This window comes from Sinocyclocheilus grahami, unplaced genomic scaffold (genome assembly GCF_001515645.1).
Source record: "Sinocyclocheilus grahami isolate Dianchi unplaced genomic scaffold, SAMN03320097.WGS_v1.1 scaffold662.1, whole genome shotgun sequence".
NCBI lineage: Eukaryota > Metazoa > Chordata > Actinopteri > Cypriniformes > Cyprinidae > Sinocyclocheilus > Sinocyclocheilus grahami.
Window position 1 is genome coordinate 497840 of NW_015505841.1, and position 14839 is coordinate 512678.

The 14839-nt window shown below is 39.9% G+C and overlaps 1 protein-coding gene across 1 annotated transcript in view; it reads left to right on the plus strand.

The window, feature by feature from the left end:
- The window catches only part of pappaa (pregnancy-associated plasma protein A, pappalysin 1a), a 129311-nt gene that overhangs the window by 87158 nt on the left and 27314 nt on the right, over positions 1-14839 (plus strand). The window contains exons 16-20 of the mRNA XM_016242556.1: positions 2685-2868; positions 4060-4261; positions 4414-4606; positions 5451-5598; positions 8990-9105. Coding sequence (XP_016098042.1) covers positions 2685-2868; positions 4060-4261; positions 4414-4606; positions 5451-5598; positions 8990-9105 — 843 coding nt within the window. The remainder of the gene's footprint in view (positions 1-2684; positions 2869-4059; positions 4262-4413; positions 4607-5450; positions 5599-8989; positions 9106-14839) is intronic.

The following is a 14839-nucleotide window of genomic DNA, read 5'->3' on the forward strand; positions in this document are numbered from 1 at the left end:
AAGGACATCACTGGACCCTTGCTGGATCCTCTTCAGATTGCCTACAGAGCAAACAGGTCTGTGGATGATGCAGTCAACATGGGACTGCATTATATCCTGCAACACCTCGACAGACCTGGGAATTACGCAAGGATCCTATTTGTGGACTTCAGTCTGGCCTTTAATACCATCATGCCTGACCTTCTCTCAGACAAACTGACCCAGCTCTCTGTGCCCACCTCCAGCTGTCAGTGGATCACCAGCTTCCTGACAGACAGGCAGCAGCTAGTGAGGCTGGGCAAACTCACATCCAGGACTATCACCATCAGCACTGGCGCCCCCCAGGGATGTGTGCTCTCCCCACTGCTCTTCTCTCTCTACACGAATGGCTGCACTTCAAAGGCCCCCTCTGTCAAGCTCCTGAAGTTCACATACGACACTACCGTCATCGGCCTCATCAAGGACGGAGACGAGTCTGCTTAGAGAAAGGAGGTTAAAGAGCTGGCTGTCTGGTGCAGTCTTAACAACCTGGAGCTTAACAAGCTCAAAACTGTGGAGATGATTGTGGACTTCAGGAGAAAACCCCCTGCACTCCCCCCACTCACCATCATGAACAGCACTGTGACTGCAGTGGAGTCACCATCCACCATCTCTCAGGACCTGAAATGGGACACTCACATAGACTCAAAAAAGGCCCAGCAGAGGTTGTACTTCCTTCGCCAGCTGAGGAAATTCAACCTGCCACAGGAGTTGCTAAAACAGTTCTACTTTGCCATCACTGAGTCTGTCCTGTGTTCATCCATAACTGCCTGGTTTGGTTCAACTACAAAATCAGACATCAAGAGACTACAAGTCAGGACTGCTGAGAGGATTATCGGTGCCCCTCTGCCCAGCCTCCAAGATCTTTACATCTCCAGAGTGAGGAAAAGGGCTAAGAAAATCACTTTGGAACCCTCACACCCAGCCCACTCTCTCTTCGAACTGTTGCCTTCTGGTTGGCGCTACAGAGTACTGACCACCAGAACAGCCAGGCACAAGAACAGTTTTTTTCCCCGCAGGCTATATTCAGCCTGAACAATTAAACTTTCATAATATTTATATTAAACCGCACACTTTGTAAATAACATATCTGCACACTAATGACATATCTGTACATTTATCTAAACAATTAATTTTTTCTCCTATACTTCTACTTCTGTATATAGTACATTAAGGTTTTTTTTTTTAATATATATATATATTTTTATATTAGTTTTATATTACATCCCTACTGTGTTATTCCTATATATATGTCTGCACTATCATGTATGTCTGCACTATGTTTGTACTTTCTTCTACACTGGAAGCTCCTGTCGTCAAGTCAGATTCCTTGTGTGTGTAAACATACTTGGTAATAAAGCTCTTCTGATTCTGATTCTTTTTTAGCGTGGTCTATGGAAATAAGTTAACAAACAGGTTTCCCATTTACAGATATTATATTTTATGTTTTTATTTTATTTTATATAACATAATATAGGATTATAATGGTGCACCTAATGAAAATGATGGTCATAAGACGATTTTTTTTTCAGTTTTTTGACACATTTTCCTTTTAGTCAAAATGTCCTTTCACAGTACTTCTTTACAAAAATAAAAGCTACCAGGAACTATTTGTTTATTTATTTATTTATTAATACCAGATTAGGTATTTAAAAAGCACATTATGCGGCTAAGTTGCGATATGAGGCATAACGACAAAATCCTGGGTCAAAGATGTTTCAGGCGCTGTAACCAGATGTCAGGCCGTTTTGGGGCATTTTTGGAATAACAGAGTTTTTTTGGTCAGGAGAATGTGCCAACATTTTTGCACAGCAGTGTCCAAACTACACACATTGTCTTCTTATTATCAAAACACTGTGCATCACATGGATCTTTAAAGAAAGATTAATATGTTTTGCCTTTGGATTGTACTCCCTACTCAATAGTTCTGCTTAAAACAAGCCAGTGTGCTTTGCTCTCTACATAGGCAGCATCCTAACTAAAATGAGTCGTCTTATTTGCAACACTCTACATAGGCAGCAGCTCATTGCACCACACAAATACGTCTCCTTGAGGAGACTCAACTCTCAATTGATTGCCAGCTGAGTCTGGTGTTAGGGAACAATGCTCATGTTTATTCTCATGTTTACTTGATAAAAACTCAGTAAAGATTTCACAGCAAAAATACATGTGAAGCACGAGCTGAAGGTGGACATGTAATCAAATGACAGAGGGCATGTAGAAGATTATGTGCAACATATTTTTTTAACAAAGTTTCATCATGTTGATCATTTAGAGGCCTCAGAAATGTGCATATCAAATATGATTTTTAAATGAGTTTTAATATAATGCTTCTATAGCATTCAAATGTTTTTTTTTTTGGATGATTGTTGCTGCCTTGATATCTGCAGAACTTCTTTCAGAGTAAATGATAAGTGTGAAATTGTTCTATCTGTGTGATCAGATGGATCACTTGCAAAGGGCATTTTGTGCCTTTTTCATGAAACCGTACCATGCACTACTAAATGGCACTTCATTCCTCATGCAAAATATCAAAGCACTAGTTAGTAGTGCTGCTTTCAGGCCCATGAGAGGAACACATGTATTCTTTACTGTGGTATCAGCCTTGTGTACTGAGTGGTCAGCAGCACTGAACTCATTGGAAATCTGACGTCATTTCTCTGTAGACGGACTCAACCATGACCATCACCTGTGCTGATAGGAAATGGAACAAGCAAGTATCGTGTGAGCCAGTTGACTGTGGGCTTCCAGATAAGTACCATGTGCATCCTGCCCACTTTGATTTCCCAGAAGGCACCACCTACGGCAAGAAGAGCACGTTCCAGTGCAAGGAGCCTGCACAGCTCATGGGTGAGAAACACTGGAAAAACTCTGACTGAACTTTGATGCAGTAAAGAGAACAATAAGATTACCTGGTAAAGTAGGTCATCTAGGGTCTTGGCAGATTTTCTTTCTCAGCATTCTGAAAATTCAGCATGTTGTATAAAATGCTTATTGCAATGATTAGAACAAAAAAAACCAACAATAATAATAATACTGCAGCTCGTATTGTAATAATCAAAACAAATAATCTGATTATTACTTGGAATATTATGCCGCTTAATTTGTGGTTTGCAGCTGTTTGCAGTTGCAACATAGCCCTTTAACATGGAATTCAGTCATGTGCAGTCACAGGTATGTTTCAGTGGTTTGATAAGTGAATAATCCAATCAGAATTTACAGGAGCTATTCATTTTATAACACTCTTTTTTATTCTTCATAGAAAGGTTTACTATTCTCAGTCTAATTCTGATAGTAATCAAATGCATTTGTGTACATTTTAACAGAAGCGATGACATGGCAGTCAGTAAATACTTTCTCATTTGTAATGTTCATTTTTTTTATACTTTTTGAGAAAACAAGACTTAATATCTATATCACTTTGCTTTCAAAGTAAATGCCTCTTGATTTAAGAATGTTTAGATATTTGTACTGTAAAACAAGACAAATATACTGAGAAAGAAAATCACATTGTGATATACATAATTGTTTAAAAGTTAAACAATGTTTTTGAAAGAAGTCTCTTAATCTTATGAAGACCACTTATTATACTACAGTAAAACATTTTGGAAAATTATTACAAATACAAAATAGCTTTTTCTATCTGAATAGAATGTTATCATTACTCCAGTCTTCAGTGTCACATGATCCTTCAGAGGTCATTCTAATGTTTCTAATTATTTCTAGTTAAAGTTTCTGATTATTATCATTTGTTGAAAACATTTGTGCTGCTTCACATTTTTGTGGAAACCGTAATACATTTTATTTTCAGGATTCTTTGATAAATAGAAAGTACAACAGTATTTACTTTAAGTATTTGTTTTTGTTATATTATACATGTCTTTATTATCACTTTTGATCAAATTAATGCATCCTTGCTGAAGAAAGTTTTTTTTTTTTTTCAAAAATATAAACCAATCAATGTATTTATCTTACTGTTCCAAAATGCATATGTATTCATGTGTGTTTATTTGATTTGTTTTGTCTGTCGCTCATTTGAAGGCACAAATAACACTCTGATCTGTATGGAGGATGGTCTGTGGTCATTCCCGGAGGCTTTGTGTGAGCTCCGCTGTCCCGTGCCTCCTCCTGTGCCCAATGCCGTGCTTCAGACAAAACGCTGCAATGAGACGGGTCTTAAAGTGGGCACCCTCTGCAAATACAAATGCAAACCGGGATACCATGTGGCCAATAAGCCAAAGAGGTGTGCAAACATACATATCATCCACAAAAGACAACAACAACCACACAGCATGTGGTAAAATGCCACTTATGAAAATGGAGTTGTCTTTTACCATCAAAATGAGATTTGGCATGAATGCTATTACAGCATAAGACACATCTCTGTTCCTGCAGGAGAGCCTTCAAGCGTCAGTGCACAGAAGACGGCCGCTGGTTAGAGGGCTCTTGTGAGCCGGTAACTTGTCCACCTCCTCCATCCGTCTTCTATGGCATGTACCAGTGCACAGACGGCTTCAAATTTGACAGCACCTGCTGGATCCACTGCAATGGGGCCAACAACACGTTGAGACAACCACCATGCAAACAGGTTACTTTCGATAGTACCCTTTAGACCAGGGGTGGGCAAACTTGGCCCTTCCAGGCCACTTTCCTGTCTTCAAGACTACTAGAAGGCTACAGGCAGGAAAGTGGCCAGGAAGGGCCAAGTTTGCCCATCACTGGACACTCTACTAATTATTAGTAACTCTGCAACTACATGTCAACTAACTCTCATTAGAATATTAGTAAAAGTTATGGTTACGGTTACATTGAATTGATCAAAACAGTAGTGACAGAAAGACATTTATAATGATGCAAAATATTTCTGTCTATTCTTTTTTTCTATGCTAATGCTAATATTTGAGCAGCAAATCAGAATATTAAAATGATTTCTGAAGGATCATGTGACACTGAAGACTGGAGTAATGATGCTGAAAATTCAGCTTTGCATCACATAAATAAAGTATTTTTTTGTATGTATTTAAAAAAAAAATCAGTTATTTTAAATTGGTTAATATTTCACAGTATTACCATAATTATTATAATTTTTTTATTAAACAAACACAGCCTTTGTGAGCAGAAGATACTTTTTTCAAAAACATATAAAAATCTTACCGACCCCAGTCTTTTGAACTTTTTTTTTACAGCTTCTGTACAGCTGAAATCATATTTATTCCATTACATTATTACTGATATTTTCTTGTTTATTACTGAGAAGCTGCTTTGAAACAATCTGTATTGTATAAAGACATGACCTAGTGTAAATTGTGATAAAACAAATAACTCTTTAATTTGGTATTTATAGATGCTGCAGTAAGCATGCATTATTTATCTGTTCTTTCTGCTGGCTGGGAGTTTAGAGTGTTGTAGTGAATGGTGTGACGTCTCTACAGGGGCTCGGCACCAATGTCATCCACTGCAGAAAGGATGGGAACTGGACTGGAAGCTTCCGCTTATGCCCACAGCTGAAGGGTCAATGCTCTCTACCTCAGAACCTGCATCCCAGCATCCGCGTCAATTGCAAGAAGGGCCACAGCATAGGTGCAAACTCTTCCTGCATAACAGTATATCATCAGAACTGTTCATATTGATCTGTAATGTTTCATAAATTCATAATGGAATTGTTTATACTAGTGGTTGTAACCCTTTTCTTCAGTTAAGAAATACTGTTCCCTTTCAGTCGATCACACTGAGTCCTGTCAGTGACCGACGAATTAGGATCTCACTTCAAGAGACCAATCTACTAGTGTAAAATAAACGAGCCAATGCAAATTGGCATGTGATAATTGCATCCAGCTGCTGCACGAGCATAAGTAGGCAGCAGATGCCATGCATATTCAGCTTTTCGTTTTCGGAGCCGAACATTTGTTGACTGTTCTACTCTACCTGTCGTCTTCATGAGAGAATGACGAGCTACGAGTGCTCAGGGAGGAGCTTCTCAGAGTGTTGGTATGACGGCGAGGCTGCGGTGGTTCCCCTGTGCGCTTCAGCACTAAAGTGCAAATTTCCCTTAAAGAGCATTCACGGGTGCGTCTTTGTAAAGACGATGGTGTGTTTTTCTAAAGATGCCATTTCACCCGTGCATTTCTGGGTGCGGTCGTTACCTGGCGCCGGATGACAGTAACGATTGTTGCATCGCGTGTTTGGGCATTAAGCACGCTGAAGCAGCCTTCGTGGATGAGTCATGCTGTCATTGTGGCGGCATGACCATCGCGGCGTTGCGGTTCATAGTCCGATACCTTTAGAGGGGTGGAGTCACCTTACATATGCCCCGATCTAGTTCCTCTTCTATTCCGCAGAAGAGGGCTACTTCGGTGAATAGGCAGGGTAACCTGAGGATTACAGTGGGGAAAAAGATGCCGAGTAAATCTCCGTGGGCCCCCCACTCCTCTAGCACACCACACGCTGTGGATCTTCCGTGGTGAGTGTGCCGACATTCTCATGGGGGGCCGGCCATTTCATTCAGTGCTTCTCCGGATGACCAGATGTGGATTGCGGCATCAGAGGGTGAGCTGGAGTCTGGGGATGAGGACTTGGCCGTGTTGCCCCCTTCAGGGAGAGTAGCGTTGCCCGAGCCTGACCCAGAATTGATGGATATGCTTCCCCAGGCTGCATATGTAGTCGGGCTTGAGTGGAAACAGCCACCGAACCGTCGAGGTTAGATGGTTGTTATCTTGGGACGGCCAGGGCTGGTTCTCAGCCCGCTACGCCAGTGCCATTCTTCCCGGAAGTGCATGAGGAGGTGACTAGTGCGTGGACGGCACCTTTTTCTGTCCGAATCCAATTTGGTGCCTCTTCCTCCCTCACTACACTCGATGGTGGGGTGGACAGGGGATACGCGGGGATGCCATGCAATTGTCCAAGGAGCGCTTCCACCTGGAGGGGTAACCCGCGTCTCCCATCCAAGGCCTATAAGTTCTCGTCCGTTCTTACGCCCAAGGCTGCCTCCGCCCTGCATGACATGGCACTCCTGCAGGTATACCAGGCCAAGGCACTAAAGGAGTTGCATGAGGGTAGTTCTGACCCAGGGCTGATGCAGGAGCTGCACACAGCGACAGACATCGCCTTGATAGCGACGAAAGTCACTGCGCGCTCCCTGGATCAGACGATGACCACGTTGATGGTCCAGGAACACCATTTCTGGCTAAACCTGGCGGATATGTAGGAGACGGACACATATCATTTTCTCGACTCCCCTATCTCCCAGGCCGGCATATTTGGCGATGCAGTCGAGAGTTTTGCCCAACAATTCTAGGCTGTCCAGAAGCAGATGGAGGCTATTAAGCAGCTTTCTCCGTAGTTTCCACCGCCCCTGTTCAGCCTCAGTAGCAGCATCCACCCGAGGTCACAGTGGGGAGCTGGTCGCAAGGGTGCGGCACCGCCCGTCCAGGCCCCTGCCAAACCAGACGGTAAGTGTAAATGCAAGCGGCTCTGAGACGGGCAACCCAGAGATGGAGGGGACAGCTCTTCGGGAGATGGTGACTGCACCACTCCCTCTCCCGGAGGAGGGTCGGGTGGAGAATATTTTGTTTCCATTCAGCCAGTGGTACCCAAACCTGCACAAAAAGAGCAGTCTCCATTATCTCTGGATTCCAAGAGGGCGCGGATGACGTTGTGTCACGCAGTGCCTGGCCAGCCTCGTCCCCCTCTTCTATCACCAGCAGGCAGCAGGGCCACTAGATTTGCTCTGTCTATTCGCACTTTATGCATATATGTGGACCATACGCATAGCTTTAGGACCTTAGAGCAGCTCTTCATCTGCTACAGAGGCCAACAGAAGGGAAAGGCTGTCTCCAAGCAGAGGTTGTCCCACTCGATAGTAAAACCAGAGGAACTGCTCGGTGTCTCGAACAGAACCATACCGCCAAACCAAACTTTATGCTAAGTATCTATCATTCTGACGATAGTGGTCCTGACAGAAGTTGCATAAGTTGCATAAGTTGCACCCGGGCCCCCCGCGGTGGTACAGCGGCCGTGCAATTATAAAATTATATAAATGGATGCAATTATAGCATGCCAATGTGCATTGGCTCATGTAGTTTACACTCAAAGTAGATTGGTTTCTCGAAACGACATCCCAAAGAAAGAAACAAAAAGAAAAAGAAAGAAATACATTTTATCACTCAAAAGTTTGGGTCACTAGGATTTTTTATTTATTTTTTTAAGTTAAATTAATGCCTCTTTAGCAAGGATGCATTACATTTATCAAAGTGAAAGTAAATACATTTATTATGTTACAAAATATTTCAAATACATGGTTTTCTTTCTATTCATCAAAGAATCCTGAAAAAAAGTATCATGGTTTCCACAAAAATATGAAGCAGCACAACTGTTTTTATCATTGATAATAATAATACAAAAAAAAATAATTTGAGCAGCAAATCAGCATATTAGAATGATTTCTGAAGGATCATGTGACACTGAAGACTGGAGTAATTATGCTGAAAATTCAGCTTTGCATCACAGCAATAAATTGCATTTTAACATATTTTCAGATACACAACAGCTACTTTGAATTCTAATAATATTTCACAATATTACAATATTAGGGTTTTTGCTCAAATTTAAATGATAGTATTGACATATTATGATGATTATTTGTCATGTACTGTATAATGCAAATCCCAATGGTTCTTAAAACAGGCTTAATTGTTTCTATGCAAAATATATATTTTTTAAATTTTGCATTGAAATGTGACATGATGTGACATTTACCCTAAAACTGATGCTGCAAACTCTTATAAACACTATACTGTCACAGTAATGTATTAGACACAGTGCTTAATACTTTACAAACACTTCATCAGAAGATGCGTTATGATAAGACCTCAACATGTTTAAACTGGAGGAAGTGTCCATTTAACTTTACCGATGTTAAATTTTCTGTAATGGCCTTAGAGATTAACTTATTTTCTCTGTCTGTTTTTCTCAGGAGAGGAGTGTGAGTTGTCATGCAGGGACAGTAACAATGATGTGGTCATTCTGCCGAACAACATGACTGCCAGCAGCATTATGAGACATCACTGGATGAACCCTCCCAAAGTCAAGGTTTGTGTTTTTCAGTCTCAGTGTTTTAGCTTGCTGGCAGGGAATGTTGCACCGGGACGCCACGTCCTGAGTGTGACTCAAAGTTTGAGTTGACACTCCTCGGACAGCAGATATTGGATTGTGCCTGATGATTCATCAGTGTCATTAATCAGTGTCTAGGCTCAGGACTTTAGGGTCAGTGAGAAACTCAGTCTAAGAATAATTCGCCTCTAAAATACCAGTTATTATATCCAAATTCACCATGTTCAGCACCTTTTCATGCAGTTATAATGATGCATATGAAAATAGATGAGAAAAGTGATAATTTAACCATTTTTAATGAGCAACATAAGGGGATTCATTACAGTGACCACAAGTGCAGGACTGTTCACATCAAGATAGAATGATAATTACAAAACTGCATCCACTAAGGCTGGGCAATAAAAAGATCATATTGAGATTGCGATAAAATTTATGTCAATAATGGTGATAAGCTCTTGTCATTTTTTCATCTATGATGAAAATGCAACACTTATAAAGCGTTCAAATGTGCATGCAATTTACATATTAAGACTACTGTTTGAAATGGCAAATGTAATTTATATAATTTAATTTTCATATTACTTTTGCACCAAACTTTGCACGTATGGGTAATGGAAAATGTAAATTTAAATACAGAAATACAATGCCATTTTGAATATTGCGTTGTCATTTTGAATATTGCACTGCCATTTTGCATATTGCACTTTAAATTGAATTTCGCTACCTATATGCTTCCATAGGGCTATACCAAAACAAACTCTTTCTGAAAAAAATAACCCCCTAACAGACCAAAATTCCATTATTTAATAGTAATAATAATCCAAATAACCAACCCAATCTCACAGGCACTTTTCTTTAGGGTGTATTCACACCTGTCTTGTTTGGTTCGATTGAATTGAACTCAAGATCGCTTCCCCCTTTGGTGCATATCTTTTGGACAGGTGTGAATACAGCAATCGTACTGGGGTGCGGACCAAACAACCATACCGAGACCCAGCTGAAGAGGTGGTCTCGGTCCGCTTCCAAACAAACTCTGGTCCATTTGAATGGATGAACCAATGAATGGATGACCTTAGCACACGTGTTGTCTTGTTTACAATTTCTGGTTTACTCTCAAAAAGAGCAGTGTGAAAGCAAACCGCACCAAACAAAAAAAATCAACATTGCATTTGGTCCGGACCAAAGGACACAAATTCTTCAAAACGAAAAATAATTACGAATTGCTATGAGACTGTGTTGTAACAACTATCCTTCTGCCAAGTAATTTAGGTAGTCTAATTGTAGTTGGTTTGTAGTTGTCATGTAGAAATTCAAATGTAGAAATTTTGTGTTTTAATGGCTTCAAACTAACTGACAAGATAACCATTTCATAAAATATAATATTAGTATTTATTTATATTTATTCATTTATTCATCCAGTATATAATGGATTTCATGTGAATTGTTATCCATTGCACTCACTGCTCAGGCCAGCAACTGCGTTAAGAGGAATGGCATTATTTAGTATTTGAAACATTACTTTGTATTATTTAAAAAATAATAGTAATAAAGAATAGTAGTAATGAAACTATTATAGCAACAATAAACGTTCAGCATTCAATTCTCCATGTACATTTTTCATAGTGAACTTCTGACGTTAACTTCTGTCTCTGATCAGCGAACGCATGCAGCGGTTGTAACTTTGTAGCATTGAATGTCGCAGTTGTCCAATTACTGTTCATTAGCTGCAGGCTCAGGCATGCATTGCTTTCTCAATTACCTGGCATTCGTAAAACAGGGTAGGATTACAGTAATCTCTCAACTCATCTGAACCGCAACGAGGCTGAGGCCAAGTCATAAAAGTTAAAAGCCATCTGTAATCACTATAATTTCAACAATGACCCTATTACAGACATTAGCAGAAAAGCTTTATATAAATTTACCTGTCAGGAGTATTACAGTGTTTTAGCCGTGACTGCTGGGTTTGACTGGGAGTGTTATGATGGCAGTTTTGCTGAACACCTGTTAGTCTCCACTGCAGGCTGAAACATGCAATTTCCGATCATTGCATGCTCATTTAATGGCTTGAAAACACTACACAACTTTTAAAATTTGAACACATTTCTATCATGACAGCTCTCGGAAGATTTTAGCACGGTAGTGGATATGACAATGTTAATGTATTTGGTATTGACGGAATAGATCTGCTACGCTGCTGCTGCTGTTGGTTATTGCTACTGCTGCTACTGCAAACAAGTACATGAACTTGCTACTGCCAATGCATATGGCGATACGGTGCAGTGAGTATTTAAGACATACTGCTGCTGCACAAATAGCATATAAAATAACCCGTAGCAGATCTATAGAGGTGGAGCTGGGGAAGGTGGAGTGTTTCAGAGGAACTAACCAGCCATTTAAATGTATGCAACAAGAACCAATCAGATTGTGCCAAGTCCTGTAATGCTGTGAATATCACCAGTTACGTTGAGACCCGTCAGCCTGCGCCATCTAGAGTTTCATGAAAGAACTAGGCATTTTACAACACTTTTTACAGTATTATACACAGAGCAAAACATCATCATACACTAAATGACACACACTACCATACTTCCAAGTCGTTCCAAGCACAGCAAAACTCATTGGTAGGAAACAATTGAGAATGAAAACAATATGTGCTCAAATTATCAAATATGTTTTATATTATCTGACTGGACAGATTTGTAGTCTGAAGCTAAAACATTGGAGTCTTTGCCCATCATACACTGTGCTATTTTATGTGATAATTATTAACTCCGACTGCCCAATACTGTATCTACAGACTGGCTCCGTTTTTCAACAACCAGCGTCAACTCCTCCAGACTGTAAATCTGGACAAAAGTTGTGTAGTGAATACTAGGGGCAGTTCACCCAAAAATGAAGATTCTGTCACCATTTACTAACCCTTATGTTGTTCCAAACCCATATTATTTTGGATCATATTCAAAACACAAATTAAGATTTTTTTTTTTACAAAAACTGAGAGGTTTCTGTCCCTCCTATGAAAGTCCAGGTAACCAAAACTTGCATTTCAAAAAGGTTATAAAGGTGTCATAAAATGAATCCATTTGAATCAAGCTGTTTTAATGCAAGTCTTGAAGATATACGAGATATCACTTTATATAATGAACATTAATGTCTTGGTTTTCTAATAGTTTTGCTTTGTAGCTCACGCGATATGACGTTGCACTTGTGAGGTGAAGCACTCTGGTATGTATCACCAGCGTAGGGGGAAGTTAAACTAGCACAATTTGCATTGCATCAGCAAATGTTTGTTATATAACTTTTGCATTCGTTAACACTAAAGGTTGGTGTATTATTGAGGATTGAGAGTATTGACCTTTTAGCAACACTTCCAGACATTTGAATTCTGAACCACCCAATATGTACCAGAAGCAACTAAATAAAATCGTGCTGTGGTCATGTGTTGAACGCATGTTTTAGCCAAACTCTCGGGACATTTCATTTTGAAACTGCCACACAATGTGCAGTAAGGTACATCATATCTGTGTTGCAGAAACTTCGCCACTATTTCCAATTAACCTGGGTTGGTAGATTTAGTTCACAAACAACTGACAGTCTAAATTTTATTTTTATTTACAATAATTATCATTACATTCTAAAGTTCTGCATTAGTAACTTACTTTTCGTGCCATCAGTTCCGCTCACACTCAAGTTTACAGGTGCATCTCAATAAATTAGAATGCCATGGAAAAGTTAATTTATTTCAGTAATTCAACTCAAATTGTGAAACTCGTGTATTAAATAAATTCTATGCACACAGACTGAAGTAGTTTAAGTCTTTGGTTCTTTTAATAGTGATGATTTTGGCTCACATTTCACAAAAACCCACCAATTCACTATCTCAACAAATTAGAATACTTCATAAGCCCAATAAATTTTTGTGAAATGTGAGCCAAAATCATCCCAATTAAAAGAACCAAAGACTTAAACTACTTCAGTCTGTGTGCATAGAATTTATTTAATACACGAGTTTCACAATTTGAGTTGAATTACTGAAATAAATGAACTTTTCCACGACATTCTAATTTATTGAGATGCACCTGTATATGCGAATAAAATCCTAAATAATTTTTTTTTCATCATAAAAAGTTATAGTATCTCTTCACAAGACTTGGATTAAACCATGCAATTCATAAGGATTTGTTTTAGAATGCCTTTATGATCTTTCTGGGTCTTCTAAATTTTGGTTACGTGAACTTTTAATGCAGGGGCAGAAACACTCAGGTTTCATTAAAAATGCCTTCAATTCTGTCTTGAAGATTATGGTTTTAAAAGGACTTGAGGGTGAGTAAACAACAGTCTTTTCATTCTGCATCCCTTTAAGATAAGGGAATTTCAGGATTGATCGAAGATGCTAGGAAGTTGGAAACAAACTCACTGTGCTCGAATTGAATACCCCCCCCCACGCCTGTTGTGTTTAGATGGGCATTTGTGTCAAGTCAGGTGGTTTTCAGCAGAGAAATGAAAACACGTTTCTGATTGATTTGTGTAATTGATATGATCTTCCCTGGATAGTAATTTGAGTCTGGAGACAGAGTGTGAGGGGAAGAGGAAGCCAAATCGATGTGGCTGAAACGTTCCGAGGGGGTTGGCTGAGGTGAGATCAGTGACTGTTCTCTCAGCACTAGCCACCCTGTGTCAATCGATGCTGTTTGAATTCCACAGCACCTGTTCCTTTCTGCTTGCCACACAAGGGCATGATCTGTCCCGTAACTCCCGGACTCAGTGCTGCCCTGATTGACACCAGTGCTAATGTTAATAGTCGTGCTGTGTTTGTTGGCCGGTGCAGCGAGAACATCCTATAAATCCACACCAGCCAAGGTGTGGAAGTGGAAAAGCAAGCTGGCGACTGCACAACACCGTTTCAAGCTGACTGAAGCTTTGGTGGCCGTACAATTCTTCATTTCCTATTCTCACATAATGCATTTTTTGGTTCTTTGTGTTATATTTTCTGCTGAGTCAGGCCGTTCGCCTCGTGAATCAGTTATTGTGACGAATCGGCCCTCGAGAGCGATTTGTTTCAGGTTTCACCACTGACCTACTAAGGAGCTCCTCTTATTTTCTCACTTATTAGCTTCCCTGACATCAGCAAAATGACTGCGCACATTACTGATGCATTAGGCTGCCTTGGCAGACCGTGGCCTTTACGTGATGTAAGCGTCGATTGTTCATGCCGGGTCCGCTGAGGGGAGTACTAATATTAACCTCTAATTAATAAACCAAACCTTTATTAAAAGGCCTGAGAGCTAAATGTGATCTCGGGAGCTATGTGGAGAGTGCTTTGGGAAAAGACAGTGTGGACATCTAATCTGATACTGGCTCATTCTGATGATAATGGTGTGCTAGTCTAAGGGAAACAAAGCGATCTGAATTTTATCGGTGTGAGGCCGGTGTAAATGTTGCTTCAAACCCCTGTAAGGATAGATACATGAACTTCACCATTATTCACCACTCAAGCTCAAGTTACCTCAGAGTGACTGAATATGTAGGTTACTGTAGGTTTCCCCACTAAATGATGAAAATACAACAAGACCGGTCAGTCTGGAACAGTTCTGTTAAAGCTTTTCTTCATACTAGATGTTTTTTTTTTTTTTTAGCATTCTGACATATTTCCAAGCGAAATTAGATGTTTACCAAATATATATTGGGCAAAAATTATTGGATCATGAAACGT